Raw genomic sequence first — 23556 nt, forward strand, 5'->3', positions numbered from 1 at the left:
CTTTTCTGTTGTACTTTCCCCAATTTCTGAATCACTGAATAATGTAGTTTAATTAAATAGGTATTTAATCATCTGTGTTTAGGGTGACAGCAATAGGTAACCATGTGCTCCTCTACAGTTTACAGTCTCTACGAAGCTTGGATTATGCCAAAAATTCCGTTCAATAGCAATTCTGTCTGAGATAGTGCAGGATGTAAGATGCCTTCTCCCACACACATTCTTTTCTAAACAAAATTGGAATCAAGAGACCAAAGAAGGTAGAGGTCGAAGATGGAAGAACCATGTGAGTAAGGTTAGAACCAAATTTCTTGGGTTTACAAAAGTGAATGTAAAAAATTTGAACAGTACGTCTGTGACCTCAAAATATTCTCTTATAGTCTTGTCTTATCTGTCTATATCTCTATTTTATTTATATATTATTCTTACTTTTAATTTATTGACTGTGTTACCTGTTTTGTGGGATTGTAGTTCCCCAACCAGGAATTGAACTTGTGCTTTCGGCAGGGAAAATATGGAGTCCTAAACACTGGACACCAGGGAATTCTGTATCTCTAAATAGTTGTACGTATTGGCACCCACCATGGTTTCAGATTCAGTGGCACGTCTAGGAACTTAGAAAGTGAGGAACATAGTAATTTTTGTCTATTAGCCTCCAAACATACTTCAGCAATTATTATTTAATAACTTTCACTTAGTATAGCTTGGTGACAGGTAAGGAAAGTAAGACAAATTTTTGATGAATTCTTTATATTTCTGGGCTGGAAGAAGCACAAGCTGAAATCAAGATTGCCGGGAGAAATATCAATAACCTCAGATATGAAGATGACACCACTCTTATGGCAGAAAATGAAGAGGAACTACAAAGCCTTTTGATGAAAGTGAAAGAGGAGAGTGAAAAAGTTGGCTTAAAGCTCAACATTCAGAAAACGAAGATCATGGCATCTAGTCCCATCACTTCATGGGAACTAGATGGGGAAACAGTGGAAACAGTGGCAGACTTTATTTTTTTGGGCTCCAAAATCACTGTAGATGGTGATTGCAGCCATGAAATTAAAAGACAGTTACTCCTTGGAAGGAAAGTTATGACCAATCTAGATAGCATATTCAAAAGCAGAGACATTACTTTGCCAACAAAGGTTCGTCTAGTCAAGACTATGGTTTTTCCAGTGGTCATGGATGGATGTAAGAGTTGGACTGTGAAGAAAGCTGAGTGCCAAAGAATTGATGCTTTTGAACTGTGGTGTTGGAGAAGACTCTTGAGAGTCCCTTGGACTGCAAGGAGATCCAACCAGTCCATTCTAAAGGAGATCAGTCCTGGGTGTTCTTTGGAAGGAATGATGCTGAAGCTGAAACTCCAGTACTTTGGCCACCTGATGTGAAGAACTAACTCATTGGAAAAGCCTCTGATGCTGGGAGGGATTGGGGGCAGGAGAAGAAGGGGACGACAGAGGATGAGATGGCTGGGTGGCATCATTGACTTGATGGACATGAGTTTGAGTGAACTCCAGCAGTTGGTGATGGACAGGGAGGCCTGGTATGCTACAATTCTTGGGGTCACAAAGAGTCGCACATGACTGAGCGACTGAACTGAATTGAACTGATATCACATTACAATCTGTGAAAATAAGTATAAAAATCAAAGAACAAAATAAATGATAGGGAAAGTTCTGAAACTCAATATTCATAACCAAAAACTGAGGGGAAAATAACATGCTAAAAGCCAGAAATATATTCCTGAGATTTTTTTCAAACTGACTATACTTTTAACAATATTTTACAGTAATCTTTGACAGGTTGTCAGTTGACTTATAATACATCTTTGCAGTCAGAGTTCACAAAACTCTTTAGATAAACCATTGGTTACTTTACCTGTGTTAAGTAGAAGTAACAGCAAAATTTGTTTTAATTACTTGCCTCCCCGCTTAGAGAAAAAGAAATCACGACATACTGATTAAAAATGTCCTTTCACTCATGTGTGAGTTAATATTTACTTTTCCATTTGAGCCCATGATCCTAAATTCTTAAAATATAATGGCATAATAATTTTACTGGTCACATTATAATATGTTTACTTGCAGGAAACACACAGATTAATTGGCCTAAGCACTTTCCAGCTATACAGTCTATGAGTATCTGAGGCAACTTTTTGTACCGGATTTTATTTAAGAGCACAAACATGACAGATCAGTTGTATCAACCAATATCTCCCAAACAAATTCAACTTTCAGATTCCATGAATAGTGTACATTTATTCAAATTTCCCTTATATTCCCTAGGAATGCACTGTTTAACACAAATTACTGGGCTTTTTCATTTATTTTTTCTTTATACTATTGCCTCTGTTTCATAGGCTTCTCAGGTGGGACTAGTGGTAAAGAACCCACTTGCTAATACAGGAGACATAAGGGATGTGGGTTAAATCCCTGAGTTGGGAAGACCCCCCGAGGAGGAAATGGCTACCCACTCCAGTATTCTTGCCTGGAGAATCCCATGGACAAAGGATCCCAATAAGCTACAGTCCAAGGGTCACAAAGAGTCAGACACAACTGAAGCAACTTAGCACACACGCACTCTGTTTTACAAAGTGTAAACAATTTGAGAAGCAGTATAAACTTGCTATCTCCAGTTTCTCATTACCAGTTTATTTATGCCTCTGAAGAGTTCTTCAGATATCTTCAAGTCAGAGCCTCCTTCACATCACCCTCCTTAAGACCCCTTTTACTTCCTTGTTCCTCAAAGTATAGATCAGTGGATTTAGTACGGGAGTGACCACACTGTATATAACAGCAATGATCTGATCCTGGTCCATGGAGCTACTTGAGGCAGGATGAATGTAAATAAAAACAACAGGGATGAAGAAAAGAACAACTACCGAGAAATGGGAGGCACACGTAGACAGTGCTTTATGAAGCATGCTGCAAGAATGGGTCTTGAAGAAAAGATAGATAATAATATAGAAATAGGACAGAAATGTTAGAAAGAATGAGCCCATGGCAATGGTGCCTGTGACAGTATTGAGCAGCCACTCATTGAGGTCAGTGTTTCCACAGGCTAACTCCAGCAATGGCTTAATATCACAGAAGAAGTGACGGATATGGTTGGAACCACAGAAGTTTAAGCGAGAGGTCATTACTGAGTGCAGCAGGGCATAGAAAAAACCAGTGATCCAGACAGTGACAACCATCTGGATACAGACTTGATGATTCATGATAAGAGTATAATGAAGTGGTTTGCAGATAGCCACAAAGCGGTCAAAGGCCATCACGGCCAGCAACATGGACTCAGTGCTGCCCAGGAAATGGAAAAAATGAAGCTGGCTTATGCATCCAAAGAAAGAAATTGCTTTGTGTGTAGAGAGGAAGTTCTCCAGCATCTTTGGCAGAGTCACTGTGGAGTAGCAGATATCCAGACATGACAGGTTTCCCAGGAAAAAATACATAGGAGAATGGAGTCTTGGATCAGAGATGACAACCATCAGGATGGCTCCATTTCCAGCCAAGCTGACAATGTAAATTGCAAGGAAAACCACAAAGAGAACAGGCTGCAGTTCTTGGATGTCTGTCACTCCCAGGAGGAGAAATTCAGTGACTGAGGTTTGATTCAGCATCACTTGAAAGAAAAGAGAAAATAACATATGGAATGCTATCTCTGATGGGAACCAGTGTCCCACAGCTGAGGATTTTCCTATTTAGACAGTAATATTTTGAAGGAGAGCAGTGATGTTTTAAATAATCTCAGCATCACAGATTATACAATATTTGGATCACTAGATTATTAAATATTAACATTATATGCTGTTTATGGATTGTTACTCACTTTTTTTGACATATCTTTTTAAATAAATAAATATATATATACACACATATACACACACATACCTCTTTTCAAGAGAAAATCTTTTCTTTTTTCCAAGAATTCAGAGCAAATTGCCAGCCTACCATCTTTTCTGATAAAGACTTGTCTTTTATCATCCTAAGTGCTAACAGAGGGTAAATTATTAAGCTCTCCACCACACTATTGTCTCTTGACTTAGTACAAAATCATTTGAAGGGTTTTTAACCTAAGAAAAATTGACAGTGAGGGAATAATAAGAGCTATAAAGAACTCTGAATAGAGATGTAAATATTAGAGTGCTTTCTATTAAAAGGAATCATTCAATATTTGGGAAACCCATGAAAGGAGAAGACAAAGATATGATGTGACTAGAATAAAAAAGTGAATTTAGTAGGGAACATTTCTAGAAATCCCATGAGATTATCACATTAAATGTAGTGAGAATTTTGAGAAATTATTTAATTAAATAAAATTATTTAACGTTTGTTGAAGGCTGGCTTTAAGGAATTAAGAGTAACTTTCCTCAATAGCCATATATATCTTGTATATGGTTGAACTTTATCATTCCTGCTTATGAAACACACATGCCAAGCATTGTTTTTGGTTCTCTACTCACAAAACAAAATTGTATCAAAAATTCACTTGGGGTAAAAACCTTTTTCCTAACATTTAAATAAAAGAGCAATCAGACTTTCTGTACTAAATACTTATTCCACTGCATCCTGAATATTTATCAACTATATACTTACTTTGAAAAATGTCTAGAAATATGGCAATAAAAATGCAGCTAGTAAAAAGTCTTCAAAATCCACAAACACAATATTCATCATAAGATAGGGATTCAGCTCTAAATCCTTGGCATGTAAATTTAATACAGGCAGGAAGATAGAGAATATGAGCAACTCTCTAGCCTGTCTCCTGGTTCATTCTCCTACCTGATTGACTGTTCAAATCTACAGTTAAGAAGGCTTCTCAGGTCGACATTCCTGAAAAGTAAATAGTAGAAAAAATTATGAAAAAACAGAGTAGAAATGTATTTGATGTGATCATTTATTTTGGAATTACAGTGTAAGATCTTCATCATCCGAAACATCTTTTTTCTAAAAATTTGCCTGTCTTTTATGATCCGCAGATCTTTAGATATATAAACCCTGCGACAGAGTGTCCCTGGGGTTAGGGAGGATTACTGAAAGAATAAACAAGCTACCTTTCTATACTCGCAACATAAGAAAATTCTCCTTGGAGGATTCCTATCTTGAGTTCTATTTTTTTCATTGGTCCTGTTTTCTTTCCTTATTATCTTTCTCTCTCAGTTTCAGAACCATAGACAGTACAGTTTCAAGAGCCTCAGGAATTCTTAAACTACTTTTCATTTCCTGGGACAGAGGGATATTCTTTCTTGTCTTGGGGGCTTCCCTGGAAAAACTTTGTATAAAATATTAGGAAATTGGGCAATGACAGTTAAGGAATGAGGGCCAGTCATATCCCATGGATTCATACAGAAAGATGATTATCTTTTAAATATTCTACTAATTTATTACTGTGATTCTATGGAAAAAAAAAAAAAGAAGAGGGAGAAGTAGTATTGCTTTTGTTCTTTCTAAATCTGACTCTTCACTGTTAGTGATAATGTTAAAATATTTTCTTTAATTTTGGGATTCCCAAAATTCATATTTATCTCTAAGAGAATGAGGCTGGTCTCTCCAAAGTACCTTCACTTCTTGCTGTATCCTTTGGGTTCAGTTGCTCAAGTCACATCTGACCCTTCAGGCCCCATTGGACCCAGCAGTCTCCTCTGTCCATGGGATTTCCCCAGCAAGAATACTGGAGGGGGTTGTCATGCCCTCCTCCAGGGGTCTTCCCGACCTAGGGCTCAAAGCTGTGTTTCCTGCATTGCAGGCGGGTTCTTTACCTGCTGGGCCATTGGGGGAAGCCCTGCTGTATCTTTGGTGCAAAAGTAATCGTGGTTTTTGCATTGTTGTTTGATATTGTAATGCTTTCTTAAATTAGTGTCCTCAGCTGGTAAAGAATCTGCCTGCAATGCAGGAGACCTGGGTTAGATCCCTGGATTGGGAAGATGCCCTGGAGAAGGGAAAGGCTACCCAGTCCAGTATTCTGGTCTGGAGAATTCCAAATAAATAAACATTTAGCACTGGGAAGTTTTAGTTGTAGTCAATTCTTTTCCTATAAAAGTATTATTTATATTCAGAATTTACCTTGATACATTCTTTATGGATTGATTGTTGTATCTAAAGACATTGATATTTTAAAAAATATTTAAATCTGAATTCACTTTACTTTTTCATTTTAATGTTTAATGTAGAAAATTTAAAACATTCAGAAAAATACAGACAGTGGTGTAAAAACTTTTCTGTAGCTATCATCTTGCTTTGACATCAACATTTTGCCAATATTGTGCCAAATATCTAGCATTCCTTTTTTTCTGGAATAATTTAAAGAAAGTTTTAGACATTGTGTACGTATTATGTTATATGAACTATGTAATCATGTGTTCCAAATGTAAATATTTATTATATTCTCAAATTTATTAAGACATTTTTATAAAAGATATCCGCCATGCCATTATGATACTTCCCACAATTATCAACATAGCATGAAGACACAAAGAAATAGAAGATTCTGAAAAATGAGGCATTAAAAATAAAAAAATGCATAGAACCAGTTTCCACTCTCTTATTCATGGTGATGGTACTGGCAGTATTGATGGGGAAAGAACTGATGATGGTAATTTGTAAGATTATGCTAATGACAAAAAGATGATACTGACTATAGTAAAACTGATGGTGAGAATCTTCATTATTAAACCAGTGATAGCCATGGAAATGATGGTCAAAATGGTGGTAATATAAGAACAGATGATTAAGTTTCAATACTATTAGTGTTATAAGTCAACTTTAAAGAACAGCTCAGGGCTTTCTATTTTGTTCCATTGATCTATATTTCTGTCTTTGTGCCAGTACCATACTGTCTTGATAACTGTGGCTTTGTAGTAGAGCCTGAAGTCAGGTAGGTTGATTCCTCCAGTTCCATTCTTCTTTCTCAGGATCGCTTTGGCTATTTGAGTTTTTTTGTATTTCCATACAAATTGTGAAATTATTTGTTCTAGCTCTGTGAAGAATATTGCTGGTAGCTTGATAGGGATTGCATTGAATCTATAAATTGCTTTGGGTAGTATACTCATTTTCACTATATTGATTCTTCCAATCCATGAACATGATATATTTCTCCATCTATTAGTGTCCTCTTTGATTTCTTTCACCAGTGTTTTATAGTTTTCTATATATAGGTCTTTAGTTTCTTTAGGTAGATATATTCCTAAGTATTTTATTCTTTCCGTTGCAATGGTGAATGGAATTGTTTCCTTAATTTCTCTTTCTGTTTTCTCATTATTAGTGTATAGGAATGCAAGGGATTTCTGTGTGTTGATTTTATATCCTGCAACTTTACTATAGTCATTGATTATTTCTAGTAATTTTCTGGTGGAGTCTTTAGGGTTTTCTATGTAGAGGATCATGTCATCTGCAAATAGTGAGAGTTTTACTTCTTCTTTTCCAATTTGGATTCCTTTTATTTCTTTTTCTGCTCTGATTGCTGTGGCCAAAACTAACAAAACTATGTTGAATAGTAATGGTGAAAGTGGGCACCCTTGTCTTGTTCCTGACTTCAGAGGAAATGCTTTCAATTTTTCACCATTGAGGATAGTGTTTGCTGTGGGTTTGTCATATATAGCTTTTATTATGTTGAGGTATGTTCCTTCTATTCCTGCTTTCTGGAGAGTTTTTATCATAAATGGGTGTTGAATTTTGTCAAAGGCTTTCTCTGCATCTATTGAGATAATCATGTGGTTTTTATTTTTCTATTTGTTAATGTGGTGTATTACATTGATTGATTTGCGGATATTGAAGAATCCTTGCATCCCTGGGATAAAGCCCACTTGGTCATGGTGTATGATCTTTTTAATGTGTTTTTGGATTCTGATTGCTAGAATTTTGTTAAGGATTTTTGCATCTATGTTCATCGGTGATATTGGCCTGTAGTTTTCTTTTTTTGTGGGATCTTTGTCAGGTTTTGGTATTAGGGTGATGGTGGCCTCATAGAATGAGTTTGGAAGTTTACCTTCCTCTGCAATTTTCTGGAAGAGTTTGAGCAGGATAGGTGTTAGCTCTTCTCTAAATTCTTGGTAGAATTCAGCTGTGAAGCCGTCTGGACCAGGGCTTTTGTTTGCTGGAAGATTTTTGATTACAGTTTCAATTTCCGTGCTTGTGATGGGTCTGTTAAGATTTTCTATTTCTTCCTGGTCGAGTTTTGGAAAGTTGTACTTTTCTAAGAATTTGTCCATTTCTTCCACATTGTCCATTTTACACGCACATATGGACACCTTATCTTTGACAAAGGAGGCAAGAATATACAATGGATTAAAGACAATCTCTTTAACAAGTGGTGCTGGGAAATCTGGTCAACCACTTGTAAAAGAATGAAACGACCACTTTCTAACACCATACACAAAAATAAACTCAAAATGGATTAAAGATCTAAATGTAAGACCAGAAACTATAAAACTCCTAGAGGAGAACATAGGCAAAACACTCTCTGACATACATCACAGCAGGATCCTCTATGACCCACCTCCCAGGATATTGGAAATAAAATCAAAAATAAACAAATGGGACTTAATTAACCTTAAAAGCTTCTGCACATCAAAGGAAACTTAGCAAGGTGAAAAGACAGCCTTCAGAATGGGAGAAAATAATAGCAAATGAAGCAACAGACAAACAACTAATCTCAAAAATATACAAGCAACTCCTACAGCTCAACTCCAGAAAAATAAACGACCCAATCAAAAAATGGGCTGAAGAACTAAATAGACATTTCTCCAAAGAAGACATACAGATGGCTAACAAACACATGAAAAGATGCTCAACATCACTCATTATCAGAGAAATGCAAATCAAAACCACTATGAGGTATCATTTCACACCAGTTAGAATGGCTGCGATCCAAAAGTCTACAAGCAATAAATGCTGGAGAGGGTGTGGAGAAAAGGGAACCCTCTTACACTGTTGGTGGGAATGCAAACTAGTACAGCCACTATGGAGAACAGTGTGGAGATTCCTTAAAAAACTGGAAATAGAACTGCCTTATGACCCAGCAATCCCACTGCTGGGCATACACACTGAGGAAACCAGAAGGGAAAGAGACACGTGTACCTCAATGTTCATCGCAGCACTGTTTATAATAGCCAGGACATGGAAGCAACCTAGATGTCCATCAGCAGATGAATGGGTAAGAAAGCAGTGGTACATATACACAATGGAGTATTACTCAGCCATTAAAAAGAATACATTTGAATCAGTTCTAATGAGGTGGATGAAACTGGAGCCTATTATACAGAGTGAAGTAAGCCAGAAGGAAAAACATCAATACAGTATACTAACGCATGTATATGGAATTTAGAAAGATGGTAACAATAACCCAGTGTTCGAGACAGCAAAAGAGACACTGATGTATAGAACAGTCTTATGGACTCTGCGGGAGAGGGAGAGGGAGAGGGTGGGAAGATTTGGGAGAATGACATTGAAACATGTAAAATATCATGCAAGAAACGAGTTGCCAGTCCAGGTTCGATGCACGATACTGGATGCTTGGGGCTAGTGCACTGGGACGATCCAGAGGGATGGTATGGGGAGGGAGGAGGTAGGAGGGTTCAGGATGGGGAACACATGTAAAGCTGTGGCGGATTCATTTTGATATTTGGCAAAACTAATACAATTATGTAAAGTTTAAAAATAAAATAAAAGTAAAAAAAAAGGAAGTTGACCAGGTTTACACTTCTGAAAAATAAACAGTAGAAAACTATGAAAAATAAAAAGTAGAAAAATGTTTGAAGTGATAGTTTATATTGGGATTATAGTATACGCTCTTCATATTCCAAAAGCTCTTCTTTCTGAAATTCTTCCTTTTGTTTATGATCCATGGTTCTTTAGATATATAAAGAGGGTGACACCTGAGAGAGGGTGTCCCCTGGGTTTGAGAGGAGTATTGTAAGAATAAACAAGATACCTTTCTATACTTGCAATATAAAAGAATTCTCCTTGGGGAATTCCTATCTTGAGTTCCATATTTTTCATTTTTCCTCTTTTCTTTCCTGTTTCTTTCTTAGTTTCAGAACCGCAGTCAGAACAATTCCCAGTGGCCTCAAGTTTTCTTAAATTATTTTTCATTTCCTGGGACAGAGGTATGGATACACTTTCTCATCTTTGTGGTTTGACTGCAATGTCTAAGTATATGGATATTTTAAAAATATTTAAAGCTGAATGCACTTCACTTATTCATTTTAACTTTTTGCTTTATTTTTATCTTTCTACTGTAGGTCTTTGTTGCTTATCTATTTTAAATATAGCGGTGTGTACATATCAATCGCATCTGTCCATTGACTAATGAATGGATAAAGGTGAAGTGGAACATACATTCAATGGAATATTACCCAGCCATTCAAAAGAATGAAATAATGCCATTTGCAGCAAAATGGATGGATCTGGAGATTATCATACTGAGTGAAGTAAGTCAGCAAAGACAAATATCATAGAGTATCTCATACAGCCTAAAAAAAGATGTGAATGAACTTATTTACAAAACAGAAAGAAACTCACAGACTTAGAGAATGAATTTATGGTTATCAGAGGGGGAAATAAGGAGGCGGAATAGATGTATAGTATACATTACATTATAATATATAATTAAGTATATTCTTAAGAGTTGATTGGATGAGCTGCTCTTTAAGTTGCCTTGTAAAGATAATACTATTGAGACGTGATCATCTAGTCCCGTCATTACCAACATTTTGATCACTATTGCCATTTCTATCACCAGTTTAATAATGAAGATCATCACCATCAGCTTTAGTCAATATCATCTTTTTGTCATCAGAGTCACCTTACAAATTACCATCTTCAGTTCTCTCCCCATCAGTAACACCAGTATCGTCATCATAAGTAAGAGAATAGAAACTGGTCCTATGCACTTTTCCCCTTTTAATGCCTTATTTTTCAGAATGGTCTATTAATTTGTGTTTTTGTGCTATCTTGATAATTGTGGGATATATCATCATGGCATGCTGGATAAAAATGTCTTCATAAATTTGAAAGCATAATAAATATTTGCCCTGGGAATACAAGATTACATCATTTATACAGCACAATATGGGCTCCCTAGGTGGTGCAGTAGTAAAGAATCTGCCTGCACAATATATACACAATGTCTAAAATTGTCTTTCAGCGCCAATAGCCAGCAGCAGTAGCGAGTTTCCTAAGAGACTCAGCAAGTAGAGGGCCAGGAAGAGACCAAAGAGGAGCTGTGGTTTGTCTGGGTCACTGGACAGTCCTGAGAGGACAAAGTCAGGGTTCTTGCTGCAGTTCATTTCAGGTCTTGATGGGCTACAGGAAAAGAATCAGCATAAAGAGGATTCACTCAGTTAGCTACAGATGGATAAAACCTTGGATCCTTTCTCTTGGCAATGGGTTTTACTTATACCACCAATGGGAAGAATGCATAAACAAAATAACAGTGGGGAAGACAAGAGATGTACCTCACAAAAGATGGTCAAATTAAGGAAACATCAAAGTAAGAGAATGAGAGAAACAACAGAGATTTCCTGGAGGTATTACAGTGTAAAGAGTTTTCTTAATGATACTTTGTATAATTAAAGTAATTATACTTTAATTAATATTTATACAATTACTATTTATAGTTAAATCACTACTTGCTTGTTAATCTGTTTTCTTCAGAAGACCATGAGTCTTTCAAGGCACAGGCTGTGTTTCGGTATCTAGCTTAATGCCTGGCACATAGAAGGGGCTCAATAAATACCTACCCACCTACACAGTCAGTATCCTCCTAACTGTTTTCACAAGGATCATGCCCCACACTATGGTCTTTTCAAAAAAGAAGATCTCATCATGTCACTTCATTGTTTAAAAAATAGGTCTCTACATACAAATGGCCAGTAGGTGCATGAAAAGATGCTCATCACTGCTAATTATTAGAGAAATGCAAATCAAAACTACAATGAGGTACCACCTTACATGAGTAAGAATGCCCACCATTAAAAAGTCTACAAAATAAGAAATGCTAGGGAGAGCATGGAGCAAAAGCAACCCTCTTACACTGTTGGTGAGAATGTAAATTGTTGCATCCATTGTGGAAAACAGTATGGAGGTTCCTCCATAAACTAAAAGTAGAGTTGCCATATGACCCAGAAGTTTCATTTCTGGGCATATACCCAGACAAAACTATGATCAAAAAAGTCACATGTACTCCTATGTCCATAGAAACACTATTTACAATAACAAAGACATGGAAAAACCTAAATACCTATTTACAGATGAATGGATAAAGATGTTGTAAACATAGAACACAATGGAATATTCAGTTCAATTCAGTTGAGTCACTCAGTCGTGTCTGACTCTTTGCGACCCCATGAATCATAGCATGCCAGGCCTCCCTGTCCATCACCAACTCTTGGAATTTACTAGAACTCATGTCCATTGAGTCAGTGATGCCATCCAGCCATCTCATCCTCTGTCGTCCCCTTCTCCTCCTGTCCCCAATCCCTCCCAGCATCAGGGTCTTTTCCAATGAGTCAACTCTTCGCATGAGGTGGCCAAAGTACTGGAGTTTCAGCTTTAGCATCATTCCTTCCAAAGAACACGCAGGGCTGATCTCCTTCAGAATGGACTTGTTGGATCTCCTTGCAGTCCAAGGGACTCTCAAGAGTCTTCTCCAACACCACAGTTCAAAAGCATCAATTCTTTGGTGCTCAGCCTTCTTCACAGTCCAACTCTCACATCCATCCATGACCACTGGAAAAACCATAGCCTTGACTAGACGGACCTTTGTTGGCAAAGTAATGTCTCTGCTTTTGAATATGCTATCTAGGTTGATCATAGCTTTCCTTCCAAGGAGTAAGCGTCTTTTAATTTCATGGCTGCAATCACTATCTGCAGCGATTTTGGAGCCCAGAAAAATAAAGTCTGCCACTGTTTCCACTCTTTCCCCATCTATTTCTCAGGAAGTGAAGGGGCCAGATGCCATGATCTTTGTTTTCTGAACATTGAGCTTTAAACCAACTTTTCATTTTCCTCTTTTACTTTCATCAAGAGGCTTTTTAGTTCCTCTTCACTTTCTGCCATAAGAGTGGTGTCATCTGCATATCTGAGTTTATTGCAATGGAATATTACTCAGTCATTAAAAAAATGAAATAATGCTATTTGCAGCAACATAGATTGACCTAGAGATGATCATACTAAGTGAAGTAAATCAGAAAGGGAAAGACAAACACCATATGATATCAGTTATATGTGGAATCTAAAAAATGGCACAAATGAACATATCTATGAAACAGAAACAGATTCACAGGACTAGAGAACAGGCCTGTGGGAGTTCCCTGGCAGTCTGGTAGTTAGGACTCATTGCTCTCACTGCCTGCCATGGCCGGGGATCAATCCCTGGTCAGGGAACTGAAGTCCTCTAACAGCAGGGACAAAAAAGAGCAGACCTGTGGTTGCCAAGGGGGAAGGGGAAGTGGAGGAAACAGGTGGAGGAGGTAAGTATTGGGCATTTGGGATTAGCAAAGCAAAGTATTATGTACAGGATGGATAAACACCAAGATCCTATTATATGGCACATGGAACATATTCAGTATTCTCTGATAAACCATAATGGAAAAGAACATGAAAAATAAAATATGTATAACTGAGTCACTATGCTGTACAGCAGAAATTAAACCAATATTGTAAATCAACCATACTTAAATTAAATTTTAAAAAATGAATCTCCAGAGAACCATTGCTCTTATGAAAAATACCCTGTCACATCTTAAAAAGCTCATTTGGTTTTGATCTCGAGGTGTCTCACTGTCCATTCATCGTCTGTTCCCCAGCAACACTGGCTTCACTGCATCACCTTAATACATCATGTTCATTCTCTGCTTTAAGTCAGTTCTTGCTCATCCTTCTAACCTCTAACTTTCTTAGGAAAATGCTCCATTGCCCCTTTGTCTAAGACAATGCTTCCTTTTCTGTGTTCTCTTGGCACCTTGGTTCAGTTCACTTCAGTTGCTCAGTCATGTCCGACTCTTTGCGACCCCATGAATTGCAGCACGCCAGGCCTCCCTGTCCATCACCAACTCCCGGAGTTCACCCAAACGGATGTGCATCAAGTCGGTGATGCCCTCCAGCCATCTCATCCTCTGTTGTCCCCTTCTCCTCCTGCCCCCAATCCCTCCCAGCATCAGAGTCTTTTCCAATGAGTCAACTCTTCACATGAGGTGGCCAAAGTACTGGAGTTTCAGCTCTAGCATCAGTCCTTCCAAAGAAATTCCAGGGCTGATCTCCTTCAGAATGGACTGGTTGGATCTCCTTGCAGTCCAAGGGACTCTCAAGAGTCTTCTCCAACACCACAGTTCAAAAGCATCAATTCTTTGGTGCTCAGCCTTCTTCACAGTCCAACTCTCACATCCATGCATGACCACTGGTAAAACCATAGTCTTGACTAGACGGACCTTTGTTGGCAAAGTAATGTCTCTGCTTTTGAATATGCTATCTAGGTTGATCATACCTTTCCTTCCAAGGAGTAAGCGTTTTTTAATTTCATGGCTGCAATCACTATCTGCAGCGATTTTGGAGCCCCCCAAAATAAAGTCTCTCTTTGTTTCCACTGTTTCCCCATCTATTTCCGAGGAAGTGATGGGACCAGATGCCATGATCTTCGTTTTCTGAATGTTGAGCTTTAAGCCAACTTTTTCACTCTCCTCTTTCACTTTCATCAAGAGGCTCTTTAGTTCCTCTTCACTTTCTGCCATAAGGGTGGTGTCATGGTAGTTTACTGCAATTGTAATATGGAGGATGTAGTCACATTTATTTAAATATTTAAGTTAGTTAATTAATGTTGGTCTCCCTAACAAAATGATAGGATCATTATGGCTGAGATTGAATCAGATTTTCCTTTCCAGTGCTTGGAATACCAAATATGGTATATGTCAGAAAATGAAATAAATGGTAAGTGAAGGTAGGAGAGGATGATGGGTTGTCTACCCCCCAAAATATTTCTCAACTTCAAGAATAAAATTTCTTTCCTACAAAAACTGTCCTAGTAATATGCGTTGGAAACATTGCTTCATCTAATTCCTTCATCAAGTTGTGACCAAGTATGATAAGTTTTATTTCCTATGAAATGTCCTTCATTTCAGACTCTTTCTCACTTTTTAAATTGTCATTTTTTTGAGCTTTCTCTAGTCAACTCATTTCCAGTTAGTTTCACCAGCAGCTAACAGGCTTCACTGTCTCTACCTCTAGTTGCTAAGATCCAAGCTGTCAGCATCTGCCATAAATTTTAGGGCTTTCTTCTTTGGGCCTGATTCTCCCTGGTGTACATTTTTGTAATATCTTCTTTCGTGTTTCATCACATATCCATTGGTGCCTCTTTATCAAGAACTTCTGCATCTGCATCCTCCTATCAATAAGATAGGCTTTTCCATTACTCAGCAGTATTCATTCTCCTTTTCTCAATTATAGTATAAATTCCTGGGAGTAGGGACCATGCATGAAGGCATGCGTGCTAAGTCGCTCAGTGGTATCTGACTCTTTGCAATCCTATGGAGTGTAGCCTGCCAGCCTCCTCTGTCCGTGGGATTCTCCAGGCAAGAATACTGAAGTGTGTTGTCATACCCTCTTCCAGGAGGTCTTCCTGACCTAGGGATTGAAGATACATTATATCTTCTGCATTTGCAGGCAGGTTCTTTACTACTAGTGTCCCCTGGGAAGCCCAGTAGGGATGATGGTTCTTTAAAATATTTTAAGCACCACCTAGGTCATGAGTATATGGTTGTTTCCAAGGATTATTGTTCAGTAGTTGCTCTCAAAATATGAGGACATCTATGTATTTCTCATGTGTGAGTAGAGGAGAAAATGCCCTTTGTGTCAACTACCGTGAAGAGATGAGCTATACTCTGCTTCTTGGAAATAATCAATTATACCTGAATAAATGTTTTATTTGTGTCTGCTAATAATGAGTTGTGTAAAGTAGATGATCTTCAACATTTTTGCAGTCTGTGGCATCTATAAGCAAAGTCTTATAAGGAATCTTATGACAGGCATAGTTGCATCTTCTTTTCCATTGATAGTATCATTTCTCCCTTGTTTCTAACAACCTTTAAATGTTCCAATGTTAACTGACTCAGGATAAAGAGACTTAACACTTTCCTTATTCAAGCCAAGCATTTTAAATACGTGAGAACAGAGATTCTGAAACCTTAGCATGTTTAAGGATCATTTGCTGAGTCAGTGAAGTCTCAGATTCCTGGGATCCACCCAGAGGTTCTGATTTAAGAGTTCTGAGGTGGGACATGAGACTTTGCTTTTCTATCATTCTCCAACATCAGATGATGTGGATGTCATTAATGTGCTGTGTAGAATTCAAATATAGCAAAATATGTTCTTTTATCATCTGTATTGCTCTTTTTTGCTTTCATTTTTCTCTATCCTTTTTTATTGAGAGCTGAAAGATTTCCCACTTTTTACAAGATTAAGTCTTCCTGTACTCCTTTATTTCTTTCAGTGCAGTCACTCAGTTGTGTCTCACTCTTTGGGACCCCATGGACTCTAGTCTGCCAGATTCCTCTGTCCATGGGATTTTCCAGGCAAGAATACAGGAGTGGGTTGCCATTTCTTTCTCCACTTATCGCTTTAGAATATTACTTCTTCAGCTCAGACAGGGCCTTAATTCTCAGATTTCAAATCTCTCAGGTTGTGCCTTCTTGAGTATTACTGAATAGTCTCACTGTTATTATACCCACTAGAAGGCAATGGCAAGCCACTCCAGTGTTCATCAGATTTAGGGTATGCTCTATCTGAGGCCAAAATTTTAAAGATGGTTAGAAAACCCTCATTACTTTGAGGTGTTAAAACAGTATTTAGGTTATTTCAGTATTGAGCCACACTTGTCTTTAGACCTAAGGTAAACCATATATTCTCTAGAGTTTTAAATATATATATATATATATATATTTATATATGCATAGCCTTCTCCAGATGATGGCCCACTTCTCTGATTTTAGAGCAAAGTCTTCAAAAAGCTCAGTGTCTCCACTACTCATTGTCAATTACTTTTCAAACTGTTTGCCTTTAATCTCCTCTTGAACTGAGTTCAATCAAACTTTTGGTCTTATCATTCCACTGAATTCACTCTTGTCAATATCAAAGTTCAATTCTCAGTCTTTAAATTACTTGACCTCTCAGTAACACTTAACAGACTTGATCTTTTTTTTCTTACTTCAAACACTTAAAACAAAAACAAAAAAACCTTGCTTTCAGAATACCCACCAAGCTCTCACTTTCCAGTGCAGACTTGTTTTCAGTCTCCTTGGCTGCTTGCTGCTCTTCCTTCTTCTTATTCACTTTTGTACCTCTCCTCTTTCTTGTCTTCTGTGCTTCATATATCTATAAACACATAGCTCTCAAATTATACCTTTAATTTCAACTTATTTTTCTAACTCTAGACATATATATTTAATTTCCAACTAAACATTTCTACAATAGCAGTTTTACCATTTAAGATATGTTCTTTCAGCTGGTTTGATTTATATACTGCCTTGGAAACAGATACACAAATCAAAAGAGACTTTCTATGTTATGTAGCCCACCAAGTATGGAACTTGAACTCTCTATGGTCCACTTTGAAAGCTGATCCCATTACTCCATTTGCCACATGACATCTTCAAGTCTTGCCTCTGGTTTCTCTAACCTTTACTCTGTAAGTGATGCCCTTAGAAATATTCATTCTATCCAATGTTATTGGTAGGTGGATGGGAAAGAACAAAGAATTTTAGGGCCTCGGAATACTCTGATGTACCAGCTAAAGACAATGCATTTAGGAGCTGAGCATTATCAATCTTCATTTCTCTTGGGACCAGAAAGGGTTTGGCCTCAAAAGAAATCTTTCTGGCCTTAGAGACTCAGTTCCCAAAGTTACTCATTAGTGAAAAACCTAGAGGAATTTTCTGTTGAGAAAGTTTCCTATAGATAGGGTTGAGGATGAAAATTAACAGTTAAACAGGAGCCTAACATCGATTTGAAAGTAACTTAGAAAAATTACTTAAAAGGCAAAATTTCTACTATTCACTTCTCTGTCTCCTTATGTGAGAATAACTTGAAGAGACTGATATACAGCTACAATATATCATATGTGTCCTTTTATTTTTAGTGCTCTGAACTTTTGTCATAAAATATATTGAAGTTTATAAAATTATTTCCATAGATCTATTGATAAAGTCATCTCAGTTGAGACCTGAAATATATTAAATGGAGTTAGTGCCTCCCTGCTGTACTCTTCCCAATTTCTGAACCACAAAATAATGCAGCTTAATTAAATGTGTTTAAACTTGTGTATTTTGGGTAACAGTGTGTCATGCAGCTGTAGGTAACCATGCGCTCCTCTATAGTTTAGTCTCTATGAAGGTTAGATTATGTAAAAAATTCTGATCCATAGAAATTCTGGTCTGAGATAGTTCAGAGTTAAGATGCCTTCTCCACTAAACACTTTCTTTTATAAACAAAACTGGAATCAGCACTGTTTTGTCACTGAAACAAAACTGGACCATAGAAGGTAGAGTTGGAGAACCATGTGAGTAAGATTAGAACCAAATTCTTTGGATCTACAAAAGTGAACGTAAACAATGTGAACGATCAGTCCGTAACCTCAAAATATCCTCCTATATTCTTACTACCTGTATTTATCTCTATTTTACTTATTTATTATTATAATTTTTAATCTGTGGTTGTGCTGCCCAGCTTGTGGAATCTTAGTTCCCTAACCAGGGATTGAACCCCAGCCCTTGGCAGTGGAAGTGCATAGTCCTAACCACTCCAGGGACACCAGGGAATCCCGTATCTCTAATAGTTCTGAGTGCTGGCACTCCCCATGGTTTCAGGTCCAGTGACACTTGTAAGAACTTCTAAGAAAGTGAGGAACAAGTAATTCTTGTCTATTAACTCCAAAAACACTTCAGCAATTACAATTTAATAGTTTTCACTTAGTGTAAGCTTGATGACAGGTAAGGAAAGCAAGAGAAATTTTGGATGAGTTTTTCATATTTCACTGATATTACATCATATTATATCACACTGTAATCTATGAAAGTAAATATAGAAATAAAAAAGAAAATATATTGAAAGGAAAAGTCTTGAAACTCAATTTTCAAGAGACCCAAAATTGAGGGGAAGATATACCAATGGGCAAGAAAGGTATTCCTGAGATTTTTTTTTAAGCTGCCTCCACTTAAAACAATATTTTACAATTATCTTTGGCAGGTGGTCCAATTGACTTATAAAACATATTTGGAGTCAGAGTTCACAAAATTCTTTAGATAAACCATTGTTTATTTTATCTCTGTTAATTAATACTCAAAATATGTTTTGCTTTAAGTACTTACTTGCTTCCAGATTGCAGAAAAACAAATCATGACATATATGATTTATCACTTAAAAATATCCTTTGGCTCATATGTGAGTTACATTTATTTTTCTGGTTGAGTAATCAGGGCCATTAATGCAATACCTTAAAATATTACAGCATAAGACTTTTATTGTTCACATTTTGATATATAAACTTACAGGGAACACACAGGTAAACAGACCTAAATACTATTCAACTACAGAGTGCATGGGTAACTAAGACAAATTTCTGTATCTAATTTTATTCAAGAACACAAAAGAATACATAACAAATCGGTTTCATCGACTGATATCTCCCAAACAGATTCAGCATTAAGATTCCATGTCTGTTTGTTTAAGTTTCCATTATATTATCTAGAAATGCATTATTTAACAAAATATACTGGACTCACCCATTTACATTTCCTTTATATATTTCCTTCTGTTTTTACAAATGGTAAACAATTAGAAAAGCAGTATAACTTCACATGTCAATTTTCTTATTGCCCCTTTATATTTATGCCTCAGAAGAATTCTCTAGACTTCAGGTCAGAGTCTTCTACTGATCGCTCTCCTCAAGGCCCCCTTCACGTCCTTGTTCCTCAAAGTATAGATCATTGGATTTAGTACAGGAGTGACCACGCTGTACATAATGGCAATGATCCGTTCCTGCTCCACAGAGCTACCTGTGGCAGGACGAATATAAGTGAAAACTACGGGAGCATAGAAAAGAACAACTACCATGAAGTGGGAGACACAAGTAGACAGTGCTTTATGGAGCATGCTGCAAGAATGGGTCTTGAAGAAAAGATAGATAATAATGTAGGAATAAGATAGAAGTGTTAGAAAAAATGGGCCAACGGCAAAGGTCCCCGTGACAGTATTGAGCAGCCACTCATTGAGCTCAGTGTTCCCGCAGGCCAACTCCAACAATGGCTTAACATCACAGAAGAAGTGATGGATGTGGTTGGAACCACAGAAGTTTAAGCGAGAGGTCATTACTGAGTGCAGCAGGGCATGGAAAAACCCAATAATCCAGACAGTGATAGCCATCTGGACACAGACCCAATGACTCATGATAAGAGGGTAACGAAGTGGTTTGCAGATAGCCACAAAGCGGTCAAAACCCATCACGGCCAGCAACATGGACTCTGTGCTGCCCAGGAAGTGGAAGAAATGAAGCTGGCTTATGCATCCCAAGAAAGAAATTGTTTTGTGTGTAGAGAGGAAGTTCTCCAGCATCTTTGGCAGAGTCACCGTGGAGTAGCAGATATCTAGACATGACAGGTTTCCCAGGAAAAAATACATGGGAGAATGGAGTCTTGGATCAGAGATGACAACCATCAGGATGGCTGCATTCCCAGCCACATTGACAATGTAAGTTACAAGGAAAATCACGAAGAGAACAGGCTGCAGTACTTGGATGTCTGTCACTCCCAGGAGGAGAAATTCAGTGACTGAGGTCTGATTCAGCATCACTTGAAAGAAAAGAGAAAATAACATATGGAATGCGATATCTGATGGGAACAGAGTCCCACATCTGAGGATTTCCCATCTAGACAATAAAATTTTTGAGGAACATTGCTATTTAAATAAGGTCACGTGTTGGTTATGGACTGTTACTCAAACAGTTTAAGAATTAGATTTATCATTAATATTTTTCTATCTCCAGGATTTAGCCAGACTATCATCTTCTCTGATACAACTTGCCTTTTATCATCCTAAATCAACTCCAAAAGAATGTAAATTTTTAAGCACTCCACCACAGTGCTATCTCTTGACCTAGGAAGAAACCATCTGAGTTTTTGCTTAAGAAAAATAGACAATGAGACAATAATAAGAGCTATAAGGAAATCTGAACCGAGATGCAGACATTGGAGCACTTCCTATAAAAAGGAATCATTCAAAGTTTGGGAAATCTCTGAAAGGAGAAAGATTTGATTTGACTAGAATAAAAAAGTGAATCAACTAGGGAACATTGCCAGAGATCCCCTGGGATTATCACTTTTGTAGCTAGAGAAAATTCTGAGAAATTATCTAACCTTTATTACATCTTTGTTGCAGCCTGGCAGGGCAGAGATCAGAACCTGCCCCATGACAGGAGGGTGCGGCAAACCGCGCCCCCGAGACTGTCCTAGTAAGCACGCCCGACAGACATATGTGGAGCTGGCTGTGCTCTCTGCTCTGCTTCACTGGCTGCCCCTGTGTCCGTCCTCATGGAAACCAAGCAAGATGTTCCTGATTAACAGCAGAGGCTTAATTTTACTTCCTCTTGATGGTGCGTTGATCAAACTCCCCAGTATAGCTATTTCCTAATGATCTCATGGGACTTGTGCCAATAAAAGTGAGGGCTGAAAGGAGCCATCTTGTCTTCCTGCCATGGAGAGCAGGAGGGCCCCCTGACTCCCCTCTTGCCAAATTATATATATATCTGTCTTTTCATTACGTGCCCCACCCCCCCACCCCCACCCCCCACCCCGCTCCCCCCACTCCCAGGTTTCAGGTCTTTCTCACCTGCTGTGCTGGACGCTGCACATCTTTTTTGTAAAGATGGCTTCAGGAATTCAGAGTAGCCTTCCTTGATAGCCATGTATATTTTGTATACTGTTAAACTTTATCACTCCTGATCAAGATATACATATGTCAAACATCGTTTTGGATTCTCTGCTTGCAAAAGAAAATTATATTAAAAAAATTCCCTTGGGGGCAAAATCTTTCCCTAACATTTAAAGAAAATAACAATGAGATTTTCTGTACCAAATATTTATTTCACTGCATCTTGAATATTTATCTATTACATATTTACTTTGGAGACTACCTAGAGATATGGCAATAAAAATGTAGGCAACAAAGAGTCTTCATAATCCACAAAGACAAGGTTCATGGTAAGATAGGAAACAGGTCTAAATCCTTGACTTGTACATTTAATACAGGCAAGAAGACAGAGGATATGGGCAACTCCCCAGCCTGTCTCCTGGTTCATTCTCCTACCTGATTGAGTGTTCAAATTCATAGCTAAAAAGGCTTATCAGATTGACACTTCTGAAAAGTAAATAGTAGAAAAATTTTTGAAAAATAAAGAGTAGAAAAATATTTGATGTGATAGTTTATACTGGAATTACAGCATAAGCTCTTCATCTTCTGAAATCTCTTCTTTCTGAAATTTTGCCAGTCTTTTATGATCCACAGATCTTGACATATTCAAAGCCTGAGAGAGAGTGTCCCTGGGGTTTGGGAGGATTATTGAAAGAATAAACAAGTTACCTTTCTATACCTGTAATATAAGAGAATTCTCCTTGGGGAATTTTGATCTTGAGTTCCATTTTTTCCTTATTTTCCTTCCTTACTCTCTTTCTTTCTTAGTTTCATAACCACAGACAGTACAGTTCTCAAGGGCCTCAGGATTTCTTTAATTACCTTTCATTTCCTGGGACAGAGATTTGGATACACTTTCTCATGTTGAGGACTTCCATGGAAAAATGGAAGGAAATCGGGCAATGACCGTTAAGGAATGAGGGCCAGTCAGATCCCATTGATCCATACAGAAAATTGATTATCATTAAAATATTATACTCATTTATTCCTGTGATTCTATGGAAAACAAAAAAGAGGACTAGGAAGAAGTAGTATTGCTTTTGTGCCTTTCAAATCTGACTATTCACCGCTGGTAGTAACATTTAAATATTTTCTTTAATTTTGGGACCCCCAAAGCTCACATTTATGTCTAGGAGACTGAGGCTGGTCTCTCCAATGTGTATCTTCACTTATTGCTGTACCCTTTAGGTAACAATATTCTTTCTGCTTCATCCAAGGAATACCTATATGCAATGTGACATGGATCCAAGCATTCTAATTATTATTGTATATGCCATGTACTTTGTCCATGTATCACAGTTCATTTTTGTTGCATTGCAGTTCATTATATATTCATTACAATAATTGCTTGTTATAGTATGCCATGAATATAATACAAATAAATAATAATTATGTGCTCCTAGTTTAAGTTATTGTTATGATTTCACATGTTTTTATTTCTGTCCTTCCTTGACAATCTCTACATCTTTAAAGGGATGCCAAAATTGCTGGAAGACTCCATCTCTACTCACAAGGCAATTTCTTTCTTCAGATGCATAAGCCAGCTTCATTTCTTCCACTCCGCAGTGGCTTGGGGACTTCAGGTAGGTGGCAAAGACTGAGCTATAGAAGAGGATGACCA

The 23556-nt window shown here is 37.5% G+C and overlaps 2 protein-coding genes across 2 annotated transcripts; both read right to left on the reverse strand.

Moving 5' to 3' along the window:
• Nucleotides 1–2692: 2692 nt before the first annotated feature.
• On the reverse strand, nt 2693–3607 carry LOC113881202 (olfactory receptor 12D2-like). Its single transcript, XM_027524038.1, has one exon. The coding sequence runs from the start codon at nt 3605–3607 to the stop codon at nt 2693–2695; it is 915 nt and encodes a 304-aa protein (XP_027379839.1).
• Nucleotides 3608–19889: 16282 nt separating this feature from the next.
• LOC113881209 (olfactory receptor 12D2-like) lies at nt 19890–20816 on the reverse strand. The gene has a single exon (XM_027524044.1). It carries the CDS (start codon nt 20814–20816, stop codon nt 19890–19892), a length of 927 nt encoding a protein of 308 aa, XP_027379845.1.
• Between the last annotated feature and the right edge of the window lie 2740 nt (nt 20817–23556).

Source organism: Bos indicus x Bos taurus, chromosome 23 (assembly GCF_003369695.1).
Source record: "Bos indicus x Bos taurus breed Angus x Brahman F1 hybrid chromosome 23, Bos_hybrid_MaternalHap_v2.0, whole genome shotgun sequence".
Classification (NCBI taxonomy): Eukaryota; Metazoa; Chordata; class Mammalia; order Artiodactyla; family Bovidae; genus Bos; species Bos indicus x Bos taurus.

What these genes read in the sequence shown, in the direction of transcription:
- LOC113881209 (XM_027524044.1), bottom strand. Translation starts at nt 20,816, where the DNA reads ATGCTGAATCAGACCTCAGTCACTGAATTTCTCCTCCTGGGAGTGACA.
- LOC113881202 (XM_027524038.1), bottom strand. Translation starts at nt 3,607, where the DNA reads ATGCTGAATCAAACCTCAGTCACTGAATTTCTCCTCCTGGGAGTGACA.